The 26,531-nt window shown below is 48.3% G+C and overlaps 1 protein-coding gene across 1 annotated transcript in view; it reads left to right on the forward strand.

Annotated features, from left to right (window-relative positions):
* Nucleotides 1–26,531, forward strand: part of LOC109884233 (piezo-type mechanosensitive ion channel component 2-like) — a 243,994-nt gene that overhangs the window by 68,846 nt on the left and 148,617 nt on the right. Inside the window, exons 6-7 of the mRNA XM_031806768.1 lie at nucleotides 18,436–18,646; nucleotides 19,004–19,217. Of these exons, the coding sequence (XP_031662628.1) occupies nucleotides 18,436–18,646; nucleotides 19,004–19,217 (425 nt within the window). The remainder of the gene's footprint in view (nucleotides 1–18,435; nucleotides 18,647–19,003; nucleotides 19,218–26,531) is intronic.

The following is a 26,531-nucleotide window of genomic DNA, read 5'->3' on the forward strand; positions in this document are numbered from 1 at the left end:
GCATGAATCTATCATCCTATATCTCCTTCATAGTAAAAGCATTGCATGAATCTATCATCCTATATCTCCTTCATAGTAAAAGCATTGCATGAATCTATCATCCTATATCTCCTTCATAGTAAAAGCATTGCATGAATCTATCATCCTATATCTCCTTCATAGTAAAAGCATTGCATGAATCTATCATCCTATATCTCCTTCATAGTAAAAGCATTGCATGAATCTATCATCCTATTTGCAGGTTTCTTTTATACAATTCTACGTAATTTTATATTTATTTTTTATACGACACGAATGACAGAGATTACAGGCTAAGAATGGACAAAGAGATAGGCCTGTGTTCATCTCATTATATTTTTCCAATGCCAAATCAGTGTGTCTTGTTAAATCTGAGACTTAATTAGGAAGCTGAGTACTTTCAAAAGTTAGTCCTACAGAGTAGTCCTACCTTTCCACCCCAGACAGAGTAGGTCTACCTTTCCACCCCAGACAGAGCAGGTCTACCTTTCCACCCCAGGCAGAGTAGACCTACCATTCCACCCCAGACAGAGTAGACCTACCATTCCACCCCAGACAGAGTAGGGCCTACCTTTCCACCCCAGACAGAAGAGACCTACCTTTCCACCCCAGACATAGTAGGGCCTACCTTTCCACCCCAGACAGAGTAGGCCTACCTTTCCACCCCTGACAGAGTAGACCTACTTTTCCACCCCAGACACAGTAGACCTACCTTTCCATCCCAGACAGAGTAGGACCTACCTTTCCACCCCAGACAGAGTAGGTCTACCTTTCCACCCCAGACAGAGTAGGACCTACCTTTCCACCCCAGACAGAGTAGGACCTACCTTTCCACCCCAGACAGAGTAGGACCTACCTTTCCATCCCAGACAGAGTAGGACCTACCTTTCCACCCCAGACAGAGTAGGTCTACCTTTCCACCCCAGACAGAGTAGGACCTACCGTTCCACCCCAGACAGAGTAGGACCTACCTTTCCACCCCAGACAGAGTAGGACCTACCGTTCCACCCCAGACAGAGTAGGACCTACCTTTCCATCCCAGACAGAGTAGGACCTACCTTTCCACCCCAGACAGAGTAGGACCTACCTTTCCATCCCAGACAGAGTAGGACCTACCGTTCCACCCCAGACAGAGTAGGACCTACCTTTCCACCCCAGACAGAGTAGGACCTACCTTTCCACCCCAGACAGAGTAGGACCTACCTTTCCACCCCAGACAGAGTAGGACCTACCTTTCCACCCCAGACAGAGTAGAACCTACCTTTCCACCCCAGACAGTAGGCCTACCTTTCCACCCCAGACAGAGTAGGACCTACCTTTCCACCCCAGACAGAGTAGACCTACCTTTCCACCCCAGACAGAGTAGGACCTACCTTTCCACCCCAGACAGAGTAGGTCTACCTTTCCACCCCAGACAGTAGGCCTACCTTTCCACCCCAGACAGAGTAGGACCTACCTTTCCACCCCAGACAGTAGGCCTACCTTTCCACCCCAGACAGATTAGGACCTATCTTTCCACCCCAGACAGAGTAGGACCTACCTTTCCACCCCAGACAGAGTAGGTCTACCTTTCCACCCCAGACAGTAGGCCTACCTTTCCACCCCAGACAGTAGGTCTACCTTTCCACCCCAGACAGAGTAGGCCTACCTTTCCACCCCAGACAGAGTAGACCTACCTTTCCACCCCAGACAGAGTAGGTCTACCTTTCCACCCCAGACAGAGTAGGACCTACCTTTCCACCCCAGACAGAGTAGGTCTACCTTTCCACCCCAGACAGAGTAGGAACTACCTTTCCACCCTAGACAGAGTAGGCCTACCTTTCCACCCCAGACAGTAGGACCTACCTTTCCACCCCAGACAGAGTAGGACCTACCTTTCCACCCCAGACAGAGTAGGACCTACCTTTCCACCCCAGACAGAGTAGGACCTACCTTTCCACCCCAGACAGTAGGCCTACCTTTCCACCCCAGACAGAGTAGGACCTACCTTTCCACCCCAGACAGAGTAGGTCTACCTTTCCACCCCAGACAGAGTAGGTCTACCTTTCCACCCCAGGCAGAGTAGGACCTACCTTTCCACCCCAGACAGAGTAGGTCTACCTTTCCACCCCAGACAGAGTAGGAACTACCTTTCCACCCTAGACAGAGTAGGCCTACCTTTCCACCCCAGACAGTAGGACCTACCTTTCCACCCCAGACAGAGTAGGACCTACCTTTCCACCCCAGACAGAGTAGGACCTACCTTTCCACCCCAGACAGAGTAGGACCTACCTTTCCACCCCAGACAGTAGGCCTACCTTTCCACCCCAGACAGAGTAGGACCTACCTTTCCACCCCAGACAGAGTAGGTCTACCTTTCCACCCCAGACAGAGTAGGACCTACCTTTCCACCCCAGACAGTAGGCCTACCTTTCCACCCCAGACAGTAGGCCTACCTTTCCACCCCAGACAGAGTAGGACCTACCTTTCCACCCCAGACAGTAGGCCTACCTTTCCACCCCAGACAGTAGGCGTACCTTTCCACCCCAGACAGAGTAGGCCTACCTTTCCACCCCAGACAGAGTAGGTCTACCTTTCCACCCCAGACAGAGTAGGTCTACCTTTCCACCCCAGACAGAGTAGGTCTACCTTTCCACCCCAGACAGAGTAGGTCTACCTTTCCACCCCAGACAGAGTAGGTCTACCTTTCCACCCCAGACAGTAGGCCTACCTTTCCACCCCAGACAGAGTAGGTCTACCTTTCCACCCCAGACAGAGTAGGTCTACCTTTCCACCCCAGACAGAGTAGATCTACCATTCCACCCCAGACAGTAGACCTACCTTTCCACCCCAGACAGAGTAGGTCTACCGTTCCACCCCAGACAGTAGACCTACCTTTCCACCCCAGACAGAGTAGACCTACCTTTCCACCCCAGACAGAGTAGGACCTACCTTTCCACCCCAGACAGAGTAGGACCTACCTTTCCACCCCAGACAGAGTAGGACCTACCTTTCCACCCCAGACAGAGTAGGACCTACCTTTCCACCCCAGACAGTAGGCCTACCTTTCCACCCCAGACAGAGTAGACCTACCTTTCCACCCCAGACAGTAGGCCTACCTTTCCACCCCAGACAGAGTAGGTCTACCTTTCCACCCCAGACAGTAGGCCTACCTTTCCACCCCAGACAGTAGGCCTACCTTTCCACCCCAGACAGAGTAGGACCTACCTTTCCACCCCAGACAGTAGGCCTACCTTTCCACCCCAGACAGAGTAGGACCTACCTTTCCACCCCAGACAGAGTAGAACCTACCTTTCCACCCCAGACAGTAGGCCTACCTTTCCACCCCAGACAGAGTAGTACCTACCTTTCCACCCCAGACAGTAGGCCTACCTTTCCACCCCAGACAGAGTAGGACCTACCTTTCCACCCCAGACAGAGTAGAACCTACCTTTCCACCCCAGACAGAGTAGGACCTACCTTTCCACCCCAGACAGTAGGACTACCTTTCCACCCCAGACAGAGTAGGCCTACCTTTCCACCCCTGACAGAGTAGAACCTACCTTTCCACCCCAGACAGAGTAGGACCTACCTTTCCACCCCAGACAGTAGGCCTACCTTTCCACCCCAGACAGAGTATGTCTACCTTTCCACCCCAGACAGTAGGCCTACCTTTCCACCCCAGACACAGTAGGTCTACCTTTCCACCCCAGACAGAGTAGGACTACCTTTCCACCCCAGACAGAGTAGGTCTACCTTTCCACCCCAGACAGAGTAGGCCTACCTTTCCACCCCAGACAGTAGGTCTACCTTTCCACCCCAGACAGAGTAGGACCTACCTTTCCACCCCAGACAGAGTAGGACTACCTTTCCACCCCAGACAGAGTAGGTCTACCTTTCCACCCCAGACAGAGTAGGCCTACCTTTCCACCCCAGACAGTAGGTCTACCTTTCCACCCCAGACAGAGTAGGACCTACCTTTCCACCCCAGACAGAGTAGGCCTACCTTTCCACCCCAGACAGTAGGCCTACCTTTCCACCCCAGACAGAGTAGGTCTACCTTTCCACCCCAGACAGTAGGCCTACCTTTCCACCCCAGACAGAGTAGGCCTACCTTTCCACCCCAGACAGAGTAGGTCTACCGTTCCACCTCAGACAGTAGACCTACCTTTCCACCCCAGACAGAGTAGACCTACCTTTCCACCCCAGACAGAGTAGGACCTACCTTTCCACCCCAGACAGAGTAGGACCTACCTTTCCACCCCAGACAGAGTAGGACCTACCTTTCCACCCCAGACAGAGTAAGACCTACCTTTCCACCCCAGACAGAGTAGGACCTACCTTTCCACCCCAGACAGTAGGCCTACCTTTCCACCCCAGACAGAGTAGACCTACCTTTCCACCCCAGACAGTAGGCCTACCTTTCCACCCCAGACAGAGTAGGTCTACCTTTCCACCCCAGACAGTAGGCCTACCTTTCCACCCCAGACAGTAGGCCTACCTTTCCACCCCAGACAGAGTAGGACCTACCTTTCCACCCCAGACAGTAGGCCTACCTTTCCACCCCAGACAGAGTAGGACCTACCTTTCCACCCCAGACAGAGTAGAACCTACCTTTCCACCCCAGACAGTAGGCCTACCTTTCCACCCCAGACAGAGTAGTACCTACCTTTCCACCCCAGACAGTAGGCCTACCTTTCCACCCCAGACAGAGTAGGACCTACCTTTCCACCCCAGACAGAGTAGAACCTACCTTTCCACCCCAGACAGAGTAGGACCTACCTTTCCACCCCAGACAGTAGGACTACCTTTCCACCCCAGACAGAGTAGGCCTACCTTTCCACCCCTGACAGAGTAGAACCTACCTTTCCACCCCAGACAGAGTAGGACCTACCTTTCCACCCCAGACAGTAGGCCTACCTTTCCACCCCAGACAGAGTATGTCTACCTTTCCACCCCAGACAGTAGGCCTACCTTTCCACCCCAGACACAGTAGGTCTACCTTTCCACCCCAGACAGAGTAGGACTACCTTTCCACCCCAGACAGAGTAGGTCTACCTTTCCACCCCAGACAGAGTAGGCCTACCTTTCCACCCCAGACAGTAGGTCTACCTTTCCACCCCAGACAGAGTAGGACCTACCTTTCCACCCCAGACAGAGTAGGACTACCTTTCCACCCCAGACAGAGTAGGTCTACCTTTCCACCCCAGACAGAGTAGGCCTACCTTTCCACCCCAGACAGTAGGTCTACCTTTCCACCCCAGACAGAGTAGGACCTACCTTTCCACCCCAGACAGAGTAGGCCTACCTTTCCACCCCAGACAGTAGGCCTACCTTTCCACCCCAGACAGAGTAGGTCTACCTTTCCACCCCAGACAGTAGGCCTACCTTTCCACCCCAGACAGAGTAGGCCTACCTTTCCACCCCAGACAGTAGGCCTACCTTTCCACCCCAGACAGTAGGCCTACCTTTCCACCCCAGACAGAGTAGGCCTACCTTTCCACCCCAGACAGTAGGCCTACCTTTCCACCCCAGACAGTAGGCCTACCTTTCCACCCCAGACAGTAGGCCTACCGTTCCACCCCAGACAGAGTAGGACCTACCTTTCCACCCCAGACAGTAGGCCTACCTTTCCACCCCAGACAGAGTAGGCCTACCTTTCCACCCCAGACAGAGTAGGTCTACCTTTCCACCCCAGACAGTAGGCCTACCTTTCCACCCCAGACAGAGAAGGTCTACCTTTCCACCCCAGACAGTAGGTCTACCTTTCCACCCCAGACAGAGTAGGTCTACCTTTCCACCCCAGACAGAGTAGGTCTACCTTTCCACCCCAGACAGTAGGCCTACCTTTCCACCCCAGACAGAGTAGGTCTACCTTTCCACCCCAGACAGTAGATCTACCTTTCCACCCCAGACAGAGTAGGACCTACCTTTCCACCCCAGACAGTAGGCCTACCTTTCCACCCCAGACAGTAGGCCTACCTTTCCACCCCAGACAGAGTAGGTCTACCTTTCCACCCCAGACAGTAGACCTACCTTTCCACCCCAGACAGAGTAGGTCTACCTTTCCACCCCAGACAGAGTAGGACCTACCTTTCCACCCCAGACAGTAGGACCTACCTTTCCACCCCAGACAGTAGGTCTACCTTTCCACCCCAGACAGAGTAGGACCTACCTTTCCACCCCAGACAGAGTAGACGTACCTTTCCACCCCAGACAGAGTAGTCCTACCTTTCCACCCCAGACAGTAGGCCTACCTTTCCACCCCAGACAGTAGGCCTACCTTTCCACCCCAGACAGTAGGTCCTACCTTTCCACCCAGACAGAGTAGGACCTACCTTTCCACCCCAGACAGAGTAGGTCTACCTTTCCACCCCAGACAGTAGGCCTACCTTTCCACCCCAGACAGAGTAGGCCTACATTTCCACCCCAGACAGAGTAGGTCTACCTTTCCACCCCAGACAGAGTAGGCCTATCTTTCCACCCCAGACAGAGTAGGACCTACCTTTCCACCCCAGACAGTAGGCCTACCTTTCCACCCCAGACAGTAGGCCTACCTTTCCACCCCAGACAGTAGGCCTACCTTTCCACCCCAGACAGTAGGCCTACCTTTCCACCCCAGACAGTAGGCCTACCGTTCCACCCCAGACAGAGTAGGACCTACCTTTCCACCCCAGACAGTAGGTCTACCTTTCCACCCCAGACAGAGTAGGCCTACCTTTCCACCCCAGACAGAGTAGGTCTACCTTTCCACCCCAGACAGTAGGCCTACCTTTCCACCCCAGACAGAGTAGGTCTACCTTTCCACCCCAGACAGTAGATCTACCTTTCCACCCCAGACAGAGTAGGACCTACCTTTCCACCCCAGACAGTAGGCCTACCTTTCCACCCCAGACAGTAGGCCTACCTTTCCACCCCAGACAGAGTAGGTCTACCTTTCCACCCCAGACAGTAGACCTACCTTTCCACCCCAGACAGAGTAGGTCTACCTTTCCACCCCAGACAGAGTAGGACCTACCTTTCCACCCCAGACAGTAGGACCTACCTTTCCACCCCAGACAGTAGGCCTACCTTTCCACCCCAGACAGAGTAGGCCTACCGTTCCACCCCAGACAGAGTAGGCCTACCGTTCCACCCCAGACAGAGTAGGTCTACCTTTCCACCCCAGACAGAGTAGGACCTACCTTTCCACCCCAGACAGAGTAGACGTACCTTTCCACCCCAGACAGTAGGACTACCTTTCCACCCCAGACAGTAGGCCTACCTTTCCACCCCAGACAGAGTAGGCCTACCTTTCCACCCCAGACAGTAGGCCTACCTTTCCACCCCAGACAGAGTAGGACTACCTTTCCACCCCAGACAGTAGGCCTACCTTTCCACCCCAGACAGTAGGCCTACCTTTCCACCCCAGACAGAGTAGGCCTACCTTTCCACCCCAGACAGTATGACTAGCTTTCCACCCCAGACAGTAGGTCTACCTTTCCACCCCAGACAGAGTAGGCCTACCTTTCCACCCCAGACAGAGTAGGCCTACCTTTCCACCCCAGACAGTAGGCCTACCTTTCCACCCCAGACAGTAGGCCTACCTTTCCACCCCAGACAGTAGGTCCTACCTTTCCACCCCAGACAGAGTAGGACCTACCTTTCCACCCCAGACAGTAGGCCTACCTTTCCACCCCAGACAGTAGGCCTACCTTTCCACCCCAGACAGTAGGTCGTACCTTTCCACCCCAGACAGAGTAGGTCTACCTTTCCACCCCAGACAGTAGGCCTACCTTTCCACCCCAGACAGAGTAGGCCTACCTTTCCACCCCAGACAGAGTAGGTCTACCTTTCCACCCCAGACAGAGTAGGCCTATCTTTCCACCCCAGACAGAGTAGGCCTACCGACGCAGAACAACGTAAGCTTTAACTGCTGGATACTCTTCTTCTGTGGTTTAACCCAACGAGAGAAGGTCATAAGTGTCTCCCTATAATCTGTCTGGTTTAAAAACCTTCAAGTTTCAGTACCACAATATAAGTTACTTGAATCTGGCTTTTTGTGAGATCAATAACTCTGATAAATACATCATGGGCAAGAAACATTGTTTTTAATCCCCCAAACATTGTACACTCAGCGTATAGACTAATAAGCAATGAATTCTAAAATACTGAGAAATATAGAAATGTCATCATAATTGACCCTCCCTTGGACTAGATTAAAAAAAACTAAGAATATTGAACCCTCCCCTTGACTGAGCATGTCCCTCCCATTTTTACTCTGGGTAAATTTACTATAGATCCACAACGAACCAGTAGTTCTCCATGAGGAGGTTTGGCCACCTCTAACTAGTTATTCATGAGGAGGTTTGGCCACCTCTAACTAGTTATTCATGAGGAGGTTTGGCCACCTCTAACTAGTAGTTCTCCATGAGGAGGTTTGGCCTCCTCTAACTAGTAGTTATCTATGAGGAGGTTTGGCCACCTCTAATCAGTAGTTCTCCATGAGGAGGTTTGGCCACCTCTAACCAGTAGTTCTCCATGAGGAGGTTTGGCCACCTCTAACTAGTAGTTCTCTATGAGGAGGTTTGGCCTCCTCTAACTAGTAGTTCTCTATGAGGAGGTTTGGCCTCCTCTAACTAGTAGTTCTCTATGAGGAGGTTTGGCCTCCTCTAACTAGTAGTTCTCCATGAGGAGGTTTGGCCTCCTCTAACTAGTAGTTCTCCATGAGGAGGTTTGGCCTCCTCTAACTAGTAGTTATTCATGAGGAGGTTTGGCCACCTCTAATCAGTAGTTCTCCATGAGGAGGTTTGGCCACCTCTAACTAGTAGTTATTCATGAGGAGGTTTGGCCACCTCTAACTAGTAGTTCTCTATGAGGAGGTTTGGCCTCCTCTAACTAGTAGTTCTCCATGAGGAGGTTTGGCCACCTCTAACTAGTAGTTATTCATGAGGAGGTTTGGCCACCTCTTAACTAGTAGTTCTCTATGAGGAGGTTTGGCCACCTCTAACTAGTAGTTCTCCATGAGGAGGTTTGGCCTCCTCTAACTAGTAGTTATTCATGAGGAGGTTTGTCCACCTCTAACTAGTAGTTATTCATGAGGAGGTTTGGCCACCTCTAACTAGTAGTTCTCTATGAGGAGGTTTGGCCACCTCTAACTAGTAGTTATTCATGAGGAGGTTTGGCCTCCTCTAACTAGTAGTTATTCATGAGGAGGTTTGGCCTCCTCTAACTAGTAGTTCTCCATGAGGAGGTTTGGCCACCTCTAACTAGTAGTTCTCTATGAGGAGGTTTGGCCACCTCTAACTAGTAGTTATTCATGAGGAGGTTTGGCCACCTCTAACTAGTAGTTATTCATGAGGAGGTTTGGCCACCTCTAACTAGTAGTTCTCTATGAGGAGGTTTGGCCTCCTCTAACTAGTAGTTCTCCATGAGGAGGTTTGGCCACCTCTAACTAGTAGTTATTCATGAGGAGGTTTGGCCACCTCTTAACTAGTAGTTCTCTATGAGGAGGTTTGGCCACCTCTAACTAGTAGTTCTCCATGAGGAGGTTTGGCCTCCTCTAACTAGTAGTTATTCATGAGGAGGTTTGTCCACCTCTAACTAGTAGTTATTCATGAGGAGGTTTGGCCACCTCTAACTAGTAGTTCTCTATGAGGAGGTTTGGCCACCTCTAACTAGTAGTTATTCATGAGGAGGTTTGGCCTCCTCTAACTAGTAGTTATTCATGAGGAGGTTTGGCCTCCTCTAACTAGTAGTTCTCCATGAGGAGGTTTGGCCACCTCTAACTAGTAGTTCTCTATGAGGAGGTTTGGCCACCTCTAACTAGTAGTTATTCATGAGGAGGTTTGGCCACCTCTAACTAGTAGTTCTCTATGAGGAGGTTTGGCCACCTCTAACTAGTAGTTCTCCATGAGGAGGTTTGGCCATCTCTGACTAGTAGTTATCAAATCAAATCAAATCAAATTTATTTATATAGCCCTTCGTACATCAGCTGATATCTCAAAGTGCTGTACAGAAACCCAGCCTAAAACCCCAAACAGCAAACAATGCAGGTGTAGAAGCACGGTGGCTAGGAAAAACTCCCTAGAAAGGCCAATACCTAGGAAGAAACCTAGAGAGGAACCAGGCTATGTGGGGTGGCCAGTCCTCTTCTGGCTGTGCCGGGTGGAGATTATAACAGAACATGGCCAAGATGTTCAAATGTTCATAAATGACCAGCATGGTCGAATAATAATAAGGCAGAACAGTTGAAACTGGAGCAGCAGCACAGTCAGGTGGACTGGGGACAGCAAGGAGTCATCATGTCAGGTAGTCCTGGGGCATGGTCCTAGGGCTCAGGTCAGTTGAAACTGGAGCAGCAGCATGGCCAGGTGGACTGGGGACAGCAAGGAGTCATCATGTCAGGTAGTCCTGGGGCATGGTCCTAGGGCTCAGGTCAGTTGAAACTGGAACAGCAGCATGGCCAGGTGGACTGGGGACAGCAAGGAGTCATCATGTCAGGTAGTCCTGGGGCATGGTCCTAGGGCTCAGGTCAGTTGAAACTGGAACAGCAGCATGGCCAGGTGGACTGGGGACAGCAAGGAGTCATCATGTCAGGTAGTCCTGGGGCATGGTCCTAGGGCTCAGGTCCTCCGAGAGAGAGAAAGAAAGAGAGAAGGAGAGAATTAGAGAACGCACACTTAGATTCACACAGGACACCGAATAGGACAGGAGAAGTACTCCAGATATAACAAACTGACCCCAGCCCCCCGACACATAAACTACTGCAGCATAAATACTGGAGGCTGAGACAGGAGGGGTCAGGAGACACTGTGGCCCCATCCGAGTTATTCATGAGGAGGTTTGGCCACCTCTAACCAGTAGTTCTCCATGAGGAGGTTTGGCCTCCTCTAACCAGTAGTTCTCCATGAGGAGGTTTGGCCACCTCTAACTAGTAGTTATTCATGAGGAGGTTTGGCCTCCTCTAACTAGTAGTTATCTATGAGGAGGTTTGGCCACCTCTAACCAGTAGTTCTCCATGAGGAGGTTTGGCCACCTCTAACTAGTAGTTCTCTATGAGGAGGTTTGGCCTCCTCTAACTAGTAGTTATTCATGAGGAGGTTTGGCCACCTCTAACTAGTAGTTATTCATGAGGAGGTTTGGCCACCTCTAACCAGTAGTTTCTATGAGGAGCTTTGTCCACCTCTAACTAGTAGTTCTCCATGAGGAGGTTTGGCCATCTCTAACTAGTAGTTATTCATGAGGAGGTTTGGCCACCTCTAACTAGTAGTTCTCTATGAGGAGGTTTGGCCACCTCTAACTAGTAGTTCTCTATGAGGAGGTTTGGCCTCCTCTAACTAGTAGTTCTCCATGAGGAGGTTTGGCCACCTCTAACTAGTAGTTATTCATGAGGAGGTTTGGCCACCTCTAACTAGTAGTTCTCTATGAGGAGGTTTGGCCACCTCTAACCAGTAGTTTTAATGAGGTGGTTTGGCCACCTCTAACTAGTAGTTCTCTATGAGGAGGTTTGGCCACCTCTAACTAGTAGTTCTCTATGAGGAGGTTTGGCCACCTCTAACTAGTAGTTATTCATGAGGAGGTTTGGCCTCCTCTAACTAGTAGTTATCTATGAGGAGGTTTGGCCACCTCTAACCAGTAGTTCTCCATGAGGAGGTTTGGCCACCTCTAACTAGTAGTTCTCTATGAGGAGGTTTGGCCTCCTCTAACTAGTAGTTATTCATGAGGAGGTTTGGCCACCTCTAACTAGTAGTTATTCATGAGGAGGTTTGGCCACCTCTAACCAGTAGTTTCTATGAGGAGCTTTGTCCACCTCTAACTAGTAGTTCTCCATGAGGAGGTTTGGCCACCTCTAACCAGTAGTTTCTATGAGGAGCTTTGGCCACCTCTAACTAGTAGTTCTCTATGAGGAGGTTTGGCCACCTCTAACTAGTAGTTCTCTATGAGGAGGTTTGGCCTCCTCTAACTAGTAGTTCTCCATGAGGAGGTTTGGCCACCTCTAACTAGTAGTTATTCATGAGGAGGTTTGGCCACCTCTAACTAGTAGTTCTCTATGAGGAGGTTTGGCCACCTCTAACCAGTAGTTTTAATGAGGTGGTTTGGCCACCTCTAACTAGTAGTTCTCTATGAGGAGGTTTGGCCACCTCTAACTAGTAGTTCTCTATGAGGAGGTTTGGCCTCCTCTAACTAGTAGTTATTCATGAGGAGGTTTGGCCTCTAACTAGTAGTTATTCATGAGGAGGTTTGGCCTCCTCTAACCAGTAGTTCTCCATGAGGAGGTTTGGCCACCTCTAACTAGTAGTTATTCATGAGGAGGTTTGGCCACCTCTAACTAGTAGTTATTCATGAGGAGGTTTGGCCACCTCTAACTAGTAGTTATTCATGAGGAGGTTTGGCCACCTCTAACTAGTAGTTCTCTATGAGGAGGTTTGGCCTCCTCTTACTAGTAGTTCTCTATGAGGAGGTTTGGCCACCTCTAACCAGTACTTTTTATGATTTGGTTTGGCCACCTCTAACCAGTAGGTCTCCATGAGGAGGTTTGGCCACCTCTAACCAGTAGTTTCTATGAGGAGGTTTGGCCACCTCTAACTAGTAGTTATCTATGAGGTGGTTTGGCCACCTCTAACCAGTAGTTTTTATGAGGTGGTTTGGCCACCTCTAACCAGTAGTTTCTATGAGGAGGTTTCTAACCAGTCGTTTCTATGAGGAGGTTTCTAACCAGTAGTTTCTATAAGGAGGTTTCTAACCAGTAGTTTCTATGAGGAGGTTTGGCCACCTCTAACCAGTAGTTTCTATGAGGAGGTTTCTAACCAGTAGTTTCTATGAGGAGGTTTGGCCACCTCTAACTAGTAGAGCTTCCCATGTCTGGAATACACTGCCATCAGACACACATAACTGCACCACATATCACACTTTCACAAAATGCTTGAAGACATGGCTAAAGGTCAATCAGATTTGTGAACATGGTCCCTAGCTGTGTGTTGCCACTCTCCATGTTGTCTGTAGCTTGTGAGGTGTGGAAACACTTTTTTGACTTGCTGCTTTTTGTTTTATGCTGCTCTGTCTGTATGCTACATCTTGCTTGTCCTATGTTGCTCTGTCTGTATGCTATGTCTTGCTTGTCCTATGTTGCTATGTCTTGCTTGTTCTATGTTGCTTTTGTCTATATTGTAATTGTTTTTAATAACCTGCCCAGGGACTGCGGTTGAAAATTAGCCGGTTGGCTAAAACCGGCACTTTTACTGAAATGTTGATTAATGTGCACTGTCCCTGTAAAAATAAAAATAAACAAAACACAATTCATGAGGAGGTTTGGCCTCCTCTAACTAGTTATTCAATGGGGAGGTTTGGCCTCCACTAACTAGTTATTCATGAGGAGGTTTGGCCTCCTCTAACTAGTTATTCAATGGGGAGGTTTGGCCTCCACTAACTAGTTATTCAATGGGGAGGTTTGGCCTCCACTAACTAGTTATTCATGAGGAGGTTTGGCCTCCTCTAACTAGTTATTCATGAGGAGGTTTGGCCTCCACTAACTAGTTATTCATGAGGAGGTTTGGCCTCCTCTAACTAGTTATTCATGAGGAGGTTTGGCCTCCACTAACTAGTTATTCATGAGGAGGTTTGGCCTCCTCTAACTAGTTATTCATGAGGAGGTTTGGCCTCCTCTAACTAGTTATTCATGAGGAGGTTTGGCCACCTCTAACTAGTAGTTATTCATGAGGAGGTTTGGCCACCTCTAACCAGTAGTTCTCCATGAGGAGGTTTGGCCACCTCTAACTAGTAGTTCTCTATGAGGAGGTTTGGCCACCTCTAACTAGTAGTTATTCATGAGGAGGTTTGGCCACCTCTAACTAGTAGTTCTCTATGAGGAGGTTTGGCCACCTCTAACTAGTAGTTATTCATGAGGAGGTTTGGCCTCCTCTAACTAGTAGTTCTCTATGAGGAGGTTTGGCCACCTCTAACTAGTAGTTCTCTATGAGGAGGTTTGGCCACCTCTAACTCTAACTAGTAGTTCAAATCAAATCAAATCAAATTTTATTTGTCACATACACATGGTTAGCAGATGTTAATGCGAGTGTAGCGAAATGCTTGTGCTTCTAGTTCCGACAATGCAGTAATAACCAACAAGTAATCTAACTAACAATTCCAAAACTACTGTCTTATACACAGTGTAAGGGGATAAAGAATATGTACATAAGGATATATGAATGAGTGATGGTACAGAGCAGCATAGGCAAGATACAGTAGATGGTATCGAGTACAGTATATACATATGAGATGAGTATGTAAACAAAGTGGCATAGTTAAAGTGGCTAGTGATACATGTATTACATAAGGATGCAGTCGATGATATAGAGTACAGTATATACGTATGGATATGAGATGAATAATGTAGGGTAAGTAACATTATATAAGGTAGCATTGTTTAAAGTGGCTAGTGATATATTTACATCATTCCCCATCAATTCCCATTATTAAAGTGGCTGGAGTTGAGTCAGTGTCAGTGTGTTGGCAGCAGCCACTCAATGTTAGTGGTGGCTGTTTAACAGTCTGATGGCCTTGAGATAGAAGCTGTTTTTCAGTCTCTCGGTCCCAGCTTTGATGCACCTGTACTGACCTCGCCTTCTGGATGATAGCGGGGTGAACAGGCAGTGGCTCGGGTGGTTGATGTCCTTGATGATCTTTATGGCCTTCCTGTAACATCGGGTGGTGTAGGTGTCCTGGAGGGCAGGTAGTTTGCCCCCGGTGATGCGTTGTGCAGACCTCACTACCCTCTGGAGAGCCTTACGGTTGTGGGCGGAGCAGTTGCCGTACCAGGCGGTGATACAGCCCGCCAGGATGCTCTCGATTGTGCATCTGTAGAAGTTTGTGAGTGCTTTTGGTGACAAGCCGAATTTCTTCAGCCTCCTGAGGTTGAAGAGGCGCTGCTGCGCCTTCTTCACGATGCTGTCTGTGTGAGTGGACCAATTCAGTTTGTCTGTGATGTGTATGCCGAGGAACTTAAAACTTGCTACCCTCTCCACTACTGTTCCATCGATGTGGATAGGGGGGTGTTCCCTCTGCTGTTTCCTGAAGTCCACAATCATCTCCTTAGTTTTGTTGACGTTGAGTGTGAGGTTATTTTCCTGACACCACACTCCGAGGGCCCTCACCTCCTCCCTGTAGGCCGTCTCGTCGTTGTTGGTAATCAAGCCTACCACTGTTGTGTCGTCCGCAAACTTGATGATTGAGTTGGAGGCGTGCGTGTTTACGTAGTCGTGGGTGAACAGGGAGTACAGGAGAGGGCTCAGAACGCACCCTTGTGGGGCCCCAGTGTTGAGAATCAGCGGGGTGGAGATGTTGTTGCCTACCCTCACCACCTGGGGGCGGCCCGTCAGGAAGTCCAGTACCCAGTTGCACAGGGCGGGGTCGAGACCCAGGGTCTCGAGCTTGATGATGAGCTTGGAGGGTACTATGGTGTTGAATGCCGAGCTGTAGTCGATGAACAGCATTCTCACATAGGTATTCCTCTTGTCCAGATGGGTTAGGGCAGTGTGCAGTGTGGTTGATATTGCATCGTCTGTGGACCTATTTGGGCGGTAAGCAAATTGGAGTGGGTCTAGGGTGTCAGGTAGGGTGGAGGTGATATGGTCCTTGACTAGTCTCTCAAAGCACTTCATGATGACGGAAGTGAGTGCTACGGGGCGGTAGTCGTTTAGCTCAGTTACCTTAGCTTTCTTGGGAACAGGAACAATGGTGGCCCTCTTGAAACATGTGGGAACAGCAGACTGGTATAGGGATTGATTGAATATGTCCGTAAACACACCGGCCAGTTGGTCTGCGCATGCTCTGAGGGCGCGGCTGGGGATGCCGTCTGGGCCTGCAGCCTTGCGAGGGTTAACACGTTTAAATGTCTTACTCACCTCGGCTGCAGTGAAGGAGAGCCCGCATGTTTAAGGTTGCAGGCCGTGTCAGTGGCACTGTATTGTCCTCAAAGCGGGCAAAAAAGTTATTTAGTCTGCCTGGGAGCAAGACATCCTGGTCCGTGACTGGGCTGGATTTCTTCTTGTAGTCCATGATTGACTGTAGACCCTGCCACATGCCTCTTGTGTCTGAGCCGTTGAATTGAGATTCTACTTTGTCTCTGTACTGACGCTTAGCTTGTTTGATAGCCTTGCGGAGGGAATAGCTGCACTGTTTGTATTCAGTCATGTTACCAGTCACCTTGCCCTGATTAAAAGCAGTAGTTCGCGCTTTCAGTTTCACTCGAATGCTGCCATCAATCCACGGTTTCTGGTTAGGGAATGTTTTAATCGTTGCTATGGGAACGACATCTTCAACGCACGTTCTAATGAACTCGCACACCGAATCAGCGTATTCGTCAATATTGTTATCTGACGCAATACGAAACATATCCCAGTCCACGTGATGGAAGCAGTCTTGGAGTGTGGAGTCAGCTTGGTCGGACCAGCGTTGGACAGACCTCAGCATGGGAGCCTCTTGTTTTAGTTTCTGTCTGTAGGCCGGGATCAACAAAATGGAGTCGTGGTCAGCTTTTCCGAAAGGAGGGCGGGGCAGGGCCTTATATGCGTCGCGGAAGTTAGAGTAACGATGATCCAAGGTTTTTCCACCCCTGGTTGCGCAATCGATATGCTGATCAAATTTAGGGAGTCTTGTTTTCAGATTAGCCTTGTTAAAATCCCCAGCTACAATGAATGCAGCCTCCGGATAAATGGATTCCAGTTTGCAAAGAGTCAAATAAAGTTCGTTCAGAGCCATCGATGTGTCTGCTTGGGGGGGATATATACGGCTGTGATTATAATCGAAGAGAATTCTCTTGGTAGATAATGCGGTCTACATTTGATTGTGAGGAATTCTAAATCAGGTGAACAGAAGGATTTGAGTTCCTGTATGTTTCTTTCATCACACCATGTCTCGTTAGCCATAAGGCATACGCCCCCGCCCCTCTTCTTACCAGAAAGATGTTTGTTTCTGTCGGGGGGATGCGTGGAGAAACCCGCTGGCTGCACGCCTCCGATAGCGTCTCTCCAGTGAGCCATGTTTCCGTGAAGCAAAGAACGTTACAGTCTCTGATGTCCCTCTGGAATGCTACCCTTGCTCGGATTTCATCAACCTTGTTGTCAAGAGACTGGACATTGGCGAGAAGAATGCTAGGGAGTGGTGCACGATGTGCCCGTCTCCGGAGTCTGACCAGAAGACCGCCTCGTTTCCCTCTTTTTCGGAGTCATTTTTTGGGTCGCTGCATGGGATCCATTCTGTTGTCCTGTTTGAGAGGCAGAACACAGGATCCGCGTCGCGAAAAACATATTCTTGGTCGTACTGATGGTGAGTTGACGCTGCTCTTATGTTCAGTAGTTCTTCTCGACTGTATGTAATGAAACCTAAGATGACCTGGGGTACCAATGTAAGAAATAACACGTAAAAAAAACAAAAAACTGCATAGTTTCCTAGGAACGCGAAGCGAGGCGGCCATCTCTGTCGGCGCCGAAAGTAAGGAGGAGGAGTTTTGGCCACCTCTAACTAGTAGTTCTCTATGAGGAGGTTTGGCCTCCTCTAACTAGTAGTTATTCATGAGAAGGTTTGGCCTCCTCTAACTAGTTATTCATGAGGAGGTTTGGCCTCCTCTAACTAGTAGTTCTCCATGAGGAGGTTTGGCCACCTCTAACTAGTAGTTCTCCATGAGGAGGTTTGGCCTCCTCTAACTAGTAGTTATTCATGAGGAGGTTTGGCCACCTCTAACTAGTAGTTATTCATGAGGAGGTTTGGCCTCCTCTAACTAGTAGTTATTCATGAGGAGGTTTGGCCACCTCTAACTAGTAGTTCTCCATGAGGAGGTTTGGCCACCTCTATCTAGTAGTTATTCATGAGGAGGTTTGGCCACCTCTAACTAGTAGTTCTCTATGAGGAGGTTTGGCCACCTCTAACCAGTAGTTCTCCATGAGGAGGTTTGACCATCTCTAACTAGTAGTTATTCATGAGGAGGTTTGGCCACCTCTAACTAGTAGTTATTCATGAGGAGGTTTGGCCATCTCTAACTAGTAGATATTCATGAGGAGGTTTGGCCACCTCTAACTAGTAGTTATTCATGAGGAGGTTTGGCCACCTCTAACTAGTAGATATTCATGAAGAGGTTTGGCCTCCTCTAACTAGTAGTTATTCATGAGGAGGTTTGGCCACCTCTAACTAGTAGTTGTTCATGAGGAGATTTTGCCATCCCTTTCTTTATACACTGAATTGTTGAAAGAAATACCAAATAAAAGCCTGGGCACCGCAGTGTGTCTAGAACCAGGTGCTGGTTTTTGCAGGAACAAGTATGTATCCATTTTGGATTGGCTCTGAATTGTTTCGGCACACTGTCTGTGAACTTTGAACTCTCTGTCTACCAACCAGGTTGAAGAGGAAGATCTTAGCCTTGATGACAATGTCCTGTTGGATGAAAACTTTGAGGCTGGGTACGAGGCCGGAGAAGAGGAGGAAGAAATGGAGGATGAGGAAGATGAGGAGGAGGAGGAGGAGGAAGAGGAGGAAGAAGAGGAGGAGGAAGAGGAGAGCACCAAGATGAAGATTCTGGGTTGCGTCGCTGCCGTGGCGTCCAAAGTGAAGGAGATCATTGGGAATCTGATCACCACCGCAGGGAAAGTGGTGGTCACCATACTACTAGGGCTAACAGGTCAGTGTCTTTCAGTGGTAGAATCAGCCTCCACCTATCTTACTGTGTACAAACCCTTCTTTATGAGTGCTATTACATTTCTTAAATATGACTATAGTGAAAATAGGGCCCAGAGATTTTCTTAGTCAGGTCACGTGGTCAGGAAAAACTTCTGGTCTTCTCTGTTATATCTGAATGCTCACATCTCACCCACAGTGTAGCTTGCTGTAAATAAACTTCTGGTCATATTTCTTATCTGAATGCTTATTATTTTTCCACCAGGTATCATGCTGCCCCCCCCCCCTGAACTCGGCAGTCTACTTATTGATTGGTTGATTGATTGATTAATTGATTAATAAATGTATGTGTATTTTGAAGGTATAATTCTGCCCTCCCTGACGTCGGCGGTCTATTTCTTCGTGTTCCTGTTCCTGTGTACGTGGTGGTCGTTCTGTCGGACCTTCGACACCCTCATCTTCAGCTGTATGTGTGTCCTCATGGCCATATTCAGCGCTGGACACCTGGTCGTCCTCTACCTCTATCAGTTTCAGTTCTTCCACGAGTTCATTCATCCAGAGGACAGCTACATCAGGTTAGATACTGGAAATAACTTTATTTATTTATTTTTAAATGACTGCATTAGGTGAGTTGCTCTACATGTACCCAGGCTGCCATGCCTCTGTTTGATGACAGATCTTCAGTTGCTACTATGACTTTAGGGTGCACCACCTTGGATGGTTAGCAACGCTACCTATAGCATTAGCACCACCTTGGATGGTTAGCAACGCTACCTATAGCATTAGCACCACCTTGGATGGTTAGCAACGCTACCTATAGCATTAGCACCACCTTGGATAGTTAGCAACGCTACCTATAGCATTAGCACCACCTTGGATGGTTAGCAACGCTACCTATAGCATTAGCACCACCTTGGATGGTTAGCAATGCTACCTAAATTATCAATGAACCTACCAGGTCAAAACAGGCACCCTCATAGATATCGTCCTAACCAACCTGCCCTCCAAATACATCTCTGCTGTCTTCAACCAGGATCTCACGATCACCGCCTCATTGCTTGCGTCCGTAATGGGTCTGCGGTCAAACGACCACCCCTCATCACTGTCAAATGCTCCCTAGAACACTTCAGCGAGCAGGCCTTTCTAATCGACCTGGCTGGGTATCCTGGAAGGATATTGACCTCATCCCGTCAGTAGAGGATGCCTGGTTATTCTTTAAAAGTGCTTTCCTCTCCATCTTAAATAAGCATGCCCCATTCAAAAAAATTTAGAACCAGGAACAGATATAGCCCGCGGTTCACTCTAGACCTGACTGCCCTTGACCAGCACAAAAACATCCTGTGGCGTACGACATTAGCATCAAAGAGAATAAGAGCACCTCCTCCCAGCTGCCCACTGCACTGAGGCTAGGAAACTTTCCACCTAGCCACCCCCACCCCTACCCTGGTCAACAGCCCTGCACCCCCCATAGCAACTTGCCCAAGCCTGCCCATTTCTCCTTCACCCAAATCCAGATAGCTGATGTTCTGAAAGAGCTGCAAAATCTGGACCCCTACAAATCAGCTGGACCCTCTCGTTCTAAAATGATCTCCCGAAATTGTTGCAACTCCTATTACTAGCCTGTTCAAACACTCTTTCGTATCGTCTGAGAACCCCAAAGATTGGAAAACTGCTGCGGTCATCCTCCTCTTCAAAGGGGGAGACACTCTAGACCCAAACTGCTACAGGCCTATATCTATCCTACCCTGCCTTTCTAAGGTCTTCGAAAGGCAAGTTAACAAACAGATCACCGACCATTTCGAATCCCACCGTACCTTCTCCGCTATGAAATCTGGTTTCCGAGCTGGTCATGGGTGCACCTCAGCCACGCTCAAGGTCCTAAACGATATCGTAACCGCCATCGATAAGAGACAATACTGTGCAGCTGTATTCATCGACCTGGCCAAGGCTTTCGACTCTGTCAATCACCACATTCTTATCACATTCCGACTCAAGAGCCTTGGTTTCTCAAATGACTGCCTCGCCTGGTTCACCAACTACTTCTCAGACAGAGTTCAGTGTGTCAAATCGGAGGGCCTGTTGTCAGGACCTCTGGCAGTCTCTATGGGGGTGCCACAGGGTTCAATATTTTCTATGTATACATCAATGATGTCGCTCTTGCTGCTGGTGATTCTCTGATCCACCTCTACGCAGACGACACCATTCGTGATACCTTCTTTGGACACTGTTAATTAACCTCCAAACGAGCTTCAATGCCATACAACTCTCCTTCCGTGGCCTCCAACTGCTCTTAAATGCAAGTAAAACTAAATGCCCGCACCCGCCCGTCCGACTAGCATCACTACTCTGGACAGTATTGACTTAGAATATGTGGACAACTACAAAAACCAAGATGTTTGGTTAGACTGTAAACTCTCCTTTCAGACTCACATTAAGCATCTCCAATCCAAAATTAAATGTAGAATCGGCTTCCTATTTCACAACAAAGCCTTGTTCACCCATGCAGCCACACATACCCTCGTACAACTGACTATCCTGCAGATCCTTGACTTCGCGATGTCATTTACAAATTAGCCTCCAACACTCTACTCAGCTATTTGGATGCTGTCTATCACAGTGCCATCTGTTTTGTCACCAAAGCCCCATATACTACCCACCACTGCGACCTGCATGCTCTCGTTGGCTGGCTATCTCTTCATATTTGTCGCCAAACCCACTGGCTCCAGGTCATCTATAAGTCTTTGCAAGGTAAAGCCCCGCCTTATCTCAGCTCACTGGTCACCATAGCAACACCCACCCGTAGCACGCGCTCCAGCAGGTATATCTTACTGGTCATCCCCAAAGCTAATTCCTGATTAGGCCACCTTTCCTTCAAGTTCTCTACTGCCAATGACTGGAACGAATTGCAAAAATCACTGAACCTGGAGACTCATATCTCTCTCACTAACTTTAAGCACCAGCTGTCAGAGCAGCTCACAGATCACTGCACCTGTACATAGCCCATCTGTAAATATTCCATCCTGCTACCTCATCCCCATACTGTTATTTATTTATCTTGCTCCGTTCATCTTCTACACATCCATCACTCCGAGTGTTTACTTGCTATATTGTATTTACTTCGCCACCATTTATTGCCTTACCATCCTACCACATGTGCTCACATCGTATATAGACTTGTTTATACTGTATTATTGACTGTATGTTTGTTTATTCCATGTGTAACTCTGTGTTGTATGTGTCGCACTGCTTTGCTTTATCTTGGCCAGGTCGCAGTTGTAAATGAGAACTTGTTCTCAACTGGCCTTCCTGGTTAAATAAAGGTGAAATAAAAATAAATTAAATGAAATTACCACCTTGGATGGTTAGCAACACTATCTATAGATAGCGTCGCCTAGGTTAACCTTCATTTCCCTTCCATTCACTTGTCAGGGAGAGAGGATAAGAGGATATGCCTGGGCTCTGGTGTTGTATCAACATGCTGCTATCTAAATGTAAAAGGTTGCTTTCATCTCGAGATATCAGACGTGATAACTGTATCTGTAAGAGGAGGAAAGTTATATAGGAATGATTGTCTTTAACATTTATAGTTCATGGGACTCTTGGAAAGAGATAAGAAACATGTTTAATGTAGTTTTGTATATCGTGTCGTAAATGATTCTATTCATGGAATAATTAGTTAACGGATAAAACACATAGACCCGTGTTAATTTAAACAGATGGTCATTTTCGTTAATTTTCCTCATTAGCGCCTGTTGACTTTCCACAGCCTCTCAGGTATGTCCGTCTCTCTGATGTCATCTGCTGTATTAAAAAACCTTGGACCCAATGAGTTGATAACCTAACACTAGTATATCTATGCTTGTATCCCAAATTACACCCTATTCCCTATATAGTGCACTAGTTTTGACCAGGACCCTAAGTGCACTATGTAGGGAATAGGGTGCCATTTGGGATTCAGAATCTGTCCTCTTCCACAGTATAGGTTCTTACCCTGCACCCAACCCAGCTCACTGTGTCACAGCCTGTGTTGTGTTCAAACCTGGGTTCAAATACTATTCGAAATCTTTCAAATAATTTGAGTGTTTTCCTGCCTGGAGTGTGAAATTGCCATTGTTTAGAATTCTCTTGGTTCCATTACACCAGGAAAGCGCTATCAATCTCAGGAATTGTTTGAAAATATTTAGAATACTGCTTGAACCCAGGTCTGGTGCTGTGTTGTGATGTCCCTATGTGACAATAGGCCCCTGTATCCTGTGGGAGTCCTAAATGTGTGTGTTGATGGAGGCCTGGCCTTGCTGCCTGGCTGGCTGGCTGCTTGGCCTTGCTGCCTGGCTGGCTGTGTGGCTGGCTGGCTGCCTGGCCTTGCTGCCTGGCTGGCTGTGTGGCTGGCTGGCTGCCTGGCCTTGCTGCCTGGCTGGCTGTGTGGCTGGCTGGCTGCCTGGCCTTGCTGTGTGGCTGGCTGGCTGGCTGCCTGGCCTTGCTGCCTGGCTGTGTGGCTGGCTGGCTGCCTGGCCTTGCTGCCTGGCTGTGTGGCTGGCTGGCTGCATGGCCTTACTGCCTGGCTGGCTGTGTGACGGTGATGAGAGAGGGTGGTGACAGACTTAGCTTCCACATCCCTTCCTGCCCCATAAGCTCACAACAGATCAATCTGGAGTGAAGTTTACCCTATCTACAGATCCACGATCAGCTTCCCCTTCTCCATTTTTAACCTTAACCATAAGTGGAGAAAATGCTAAACTGATCTAAGATCAGTGTATCAGGGCAACTTCAACCTACTGTACATCACAATAGACTAATCCCCTTTCTCTGAATCCCTCATCCTTCACCATGGAGTGGGCACTGGTACAATCCTGTGCCCACTCAAAGGGATTTGTTGGAAATGGAAACGCCCTCTCTACTTGCTTAGACCAATCCCATGCGTTTAGATCGTCGAGGGGGAGTCAACGACCAATCCCATGCGTCTAGATCGTTGAGGGGGAGTGAACGACCAATCCCATGCGTTTAGAGGGGGAGTGAATGAGTGTACAATTCAGGGGGAAGAGGGAGGAGATAGAGAAAGGAAATTTGGCTAATGGAATCAAATCTAATGTTATTGGCCCATACACATATTTATCAGATGTTATTGGTCCATACACATATTTATCAGATGTTATTGGTCCATACACATATTTAACAGATGTTATTGGTCCAGACATATATTTAACAGATGTTATTGGTCACATACACATATTTATCAGATGTTATTGCAGGTGTAGTGAAATGCTAGTTCCAACAGTGCAGTAATATCTAACAATTCACTACAATACACACAAATCTATAAGTAAAATAATGAAATTAAGAAATATATAAATATTAGGATGAACAATGTCAGATTCCGGAGTATATACTGTATAAACTCAGCAAAAGATAATTCGTAAAAATGTTAACACTGTTTCCCATGCTTGTTCAATGAAACATAAACAATTAATGAACATGCACCTGTGGAACGGTCATTAAGACACTAACAGCTTACAGACGGTAGGCAATTAAGGTCACAGTTATGAAAACTTAGGACACTAAAGAGGCCTTTCTACTGGCTCTGAAAAACACCAAAAGAAAGATTCCCAGGGTTCCTGCTCATCTGCGTGAATGTGCCTTAGGCATGCTGCAATGAGGCTTGAGGACTGTAGATGTGGCCAGGGCAATAAATTGCAATGTCCGTACTGTGAGACGCCTAAGACAGAGCTACAGGGAGACAGGACGGACAGCTGATCATCCTTGCAGTGGCAGACCACGTGTAACAACACCTGCACAGGATTGGTACATCCGAACATCACACCTGCGAGACAGGTACAGGACGGCAACAACAACTGCCCGAGTTACACCAGGAACGCACAATCCCTCCATCAGTGCTCAGACTGTCCGTAACAGGCTGAGAGAGGCTGGACTGAGGGCTTGTAGGCCTGTTGTAAGGCAGGTCCTCACCAGACATCACCGGCAACAACGTCACCTACGGCACAAACCCACCATCGCTGGACCAGACAGGAATGGCAAAAAGTGCTCTTCACTGACGAGTCGCGGTTTTGTCTCACCAGGGGTAATGGTCAGATTTCGCGTTTATCGTCGAAGGAATGAGCGTTACACTGAGGCCTGTACTCTGGAGCGGGATCGATTTGGAGGTGGAGGGTCCGTCATGGTCTGAGGTGGTGTGTCACAGCATCATCGGACTGAGCTTGTTGTGATTGCAGGCATTCTCAATGCTGTGCGTTACAGGGAAGACATCCTCCTCCCTCATGTGGTACCCTTCCTGCAGGCTCATCCTGACATGACCCTCCAGCATGACAATGCCACCAGCCATACTGCTCATTCTGTGTGTGATTTCCTGCAAGACAGTAATGTCAGTGTTCTGCCATTGCCAGTGAAGAGCCCGGATCTCAATCCCATTGAGCATGTCTGGGACCTGTTGGATCGGAGGGTGAGGGCTAGGGCCATTCCCCCCAGAAATGTGTGGTGGTTAATTTCTGTATTTCCAAATGAAGAGAAAGACAAACTTCACAAACCAGTCAGAGTTATACTTAAACTACATCTTTAATAATAAGAGCCTTGCAATAGCACTTGACTTTTCAATGATGCACCATTTCTAATGAACCATTGAAAGTGACAACACAATGGCTACTGAGATCTTTTACAGCCCCCTCAACCTACATGACGAACAACAGATATTAGGAACAGTTCACAAAGGAAGATTTTATATGAATAATTGTTAAAAAAGTTTGAAATATCCAATAAATGTCATTCCACTTCATGATTGTGTCCCACTTGTTGTTGATTCTTCACAAAAAAATACAGTTTTATATCTTTATGTTTGAAGCCTGAAATGTGGCAAAAGGTCGCAAAGTTTAAGGGGGCCGAATACTTTCGCAAGGCACTGTACAGGTGTACCAAGCTTGTAGCGTCATACCCAAGAAGACTTGAGGCTGTAATCGCTGCCAAAGATGCTTCAACGAAGTAAGAGTCTGAATACATATGCAAATGGGATATTTAATATATATATATTTAATCATAAATGTACAAATTAAATTACTAACCTGTTTTTGCTTTGTTGTTATGGGGTATTGGTAACCGGCGGAAACCCTTAGTGCACATGGGCTTCATCTCAATACTCTTGAGTAGCTTCCTCTACTCTCCTTGTCTCCTCCTCTTGTGTCCTATCCTTGTTTCCTTTCCTTGTCCATCTGCACTGACATAACAGAACTGGGCAAGTAAAAAAGACAAAAGCTGATAATATGACCTTCTATTTCCTCTAAGCTGCTGTCTGCACCTTCGTACTGTCTGGTTTCGACTGTAAGACTGATATCAATATTGTGTTTTGGACAACCTAAGGTTACCAATTGTAAATAATCTAATGTTCTGCTTGTTAGTTACTTCTGATGTACCGGCAGGTAGATGGACAAATTAAAAAATCTAGCCAACAAAAAAGAGCCACAGTGCTGTAACATTTTCTGTAACTTTTAGTCTTTACAAACAAAATGTGCATTTAAAATTGCCTCAACTATACTGCAAATGTATGCAACTTTTATATATCGAGGTGCTGCAAGTTCAATAATATGTCTCTCGCCCTCTCCCTCTCCCTCTCCCTCTCCCTCCCCCTCTCCCTCTCCCTCTCCCTCCCCCTCTCTATCTCCCTCTCCCTCTCCCTCTCCCTCTCCCTCTCCCTCTCCCTCCCCTCTCCCTCTCCCTCTCCCTCCCCCTCTCTATCTCCCTCTCCCTCTCCCTCTCCCTCTCCCTCTCCCTCTCCCTCTCCCTCTCCCTCCCCCTCCCCCTCTCCCTCTCCCTCCCCCTCTCCCTCTCCCTCTCCCTCTCCCTCCCCCTCTCTATCTCCCTCTCCCTCTCCCTCCCCCTCTCTATCT

The sequence above is a fragment of the Oncorhynchus kisutch genome, linkage group LG27 (assembly GCF_002021735.2).
Source record: "Oncorhynchus kisutch isolate 150728-3 linkage group LG27, Okis_V2, whole genome shotgun sequence".
NCBI classification, from domain to species: domain Eukaryota; kingdom Metazoa; phylum Chordata; class Actinopteri; order Salmoniformes; family Salmonidae; genus Oncorhynchus; species Oncorhynchus kisutch.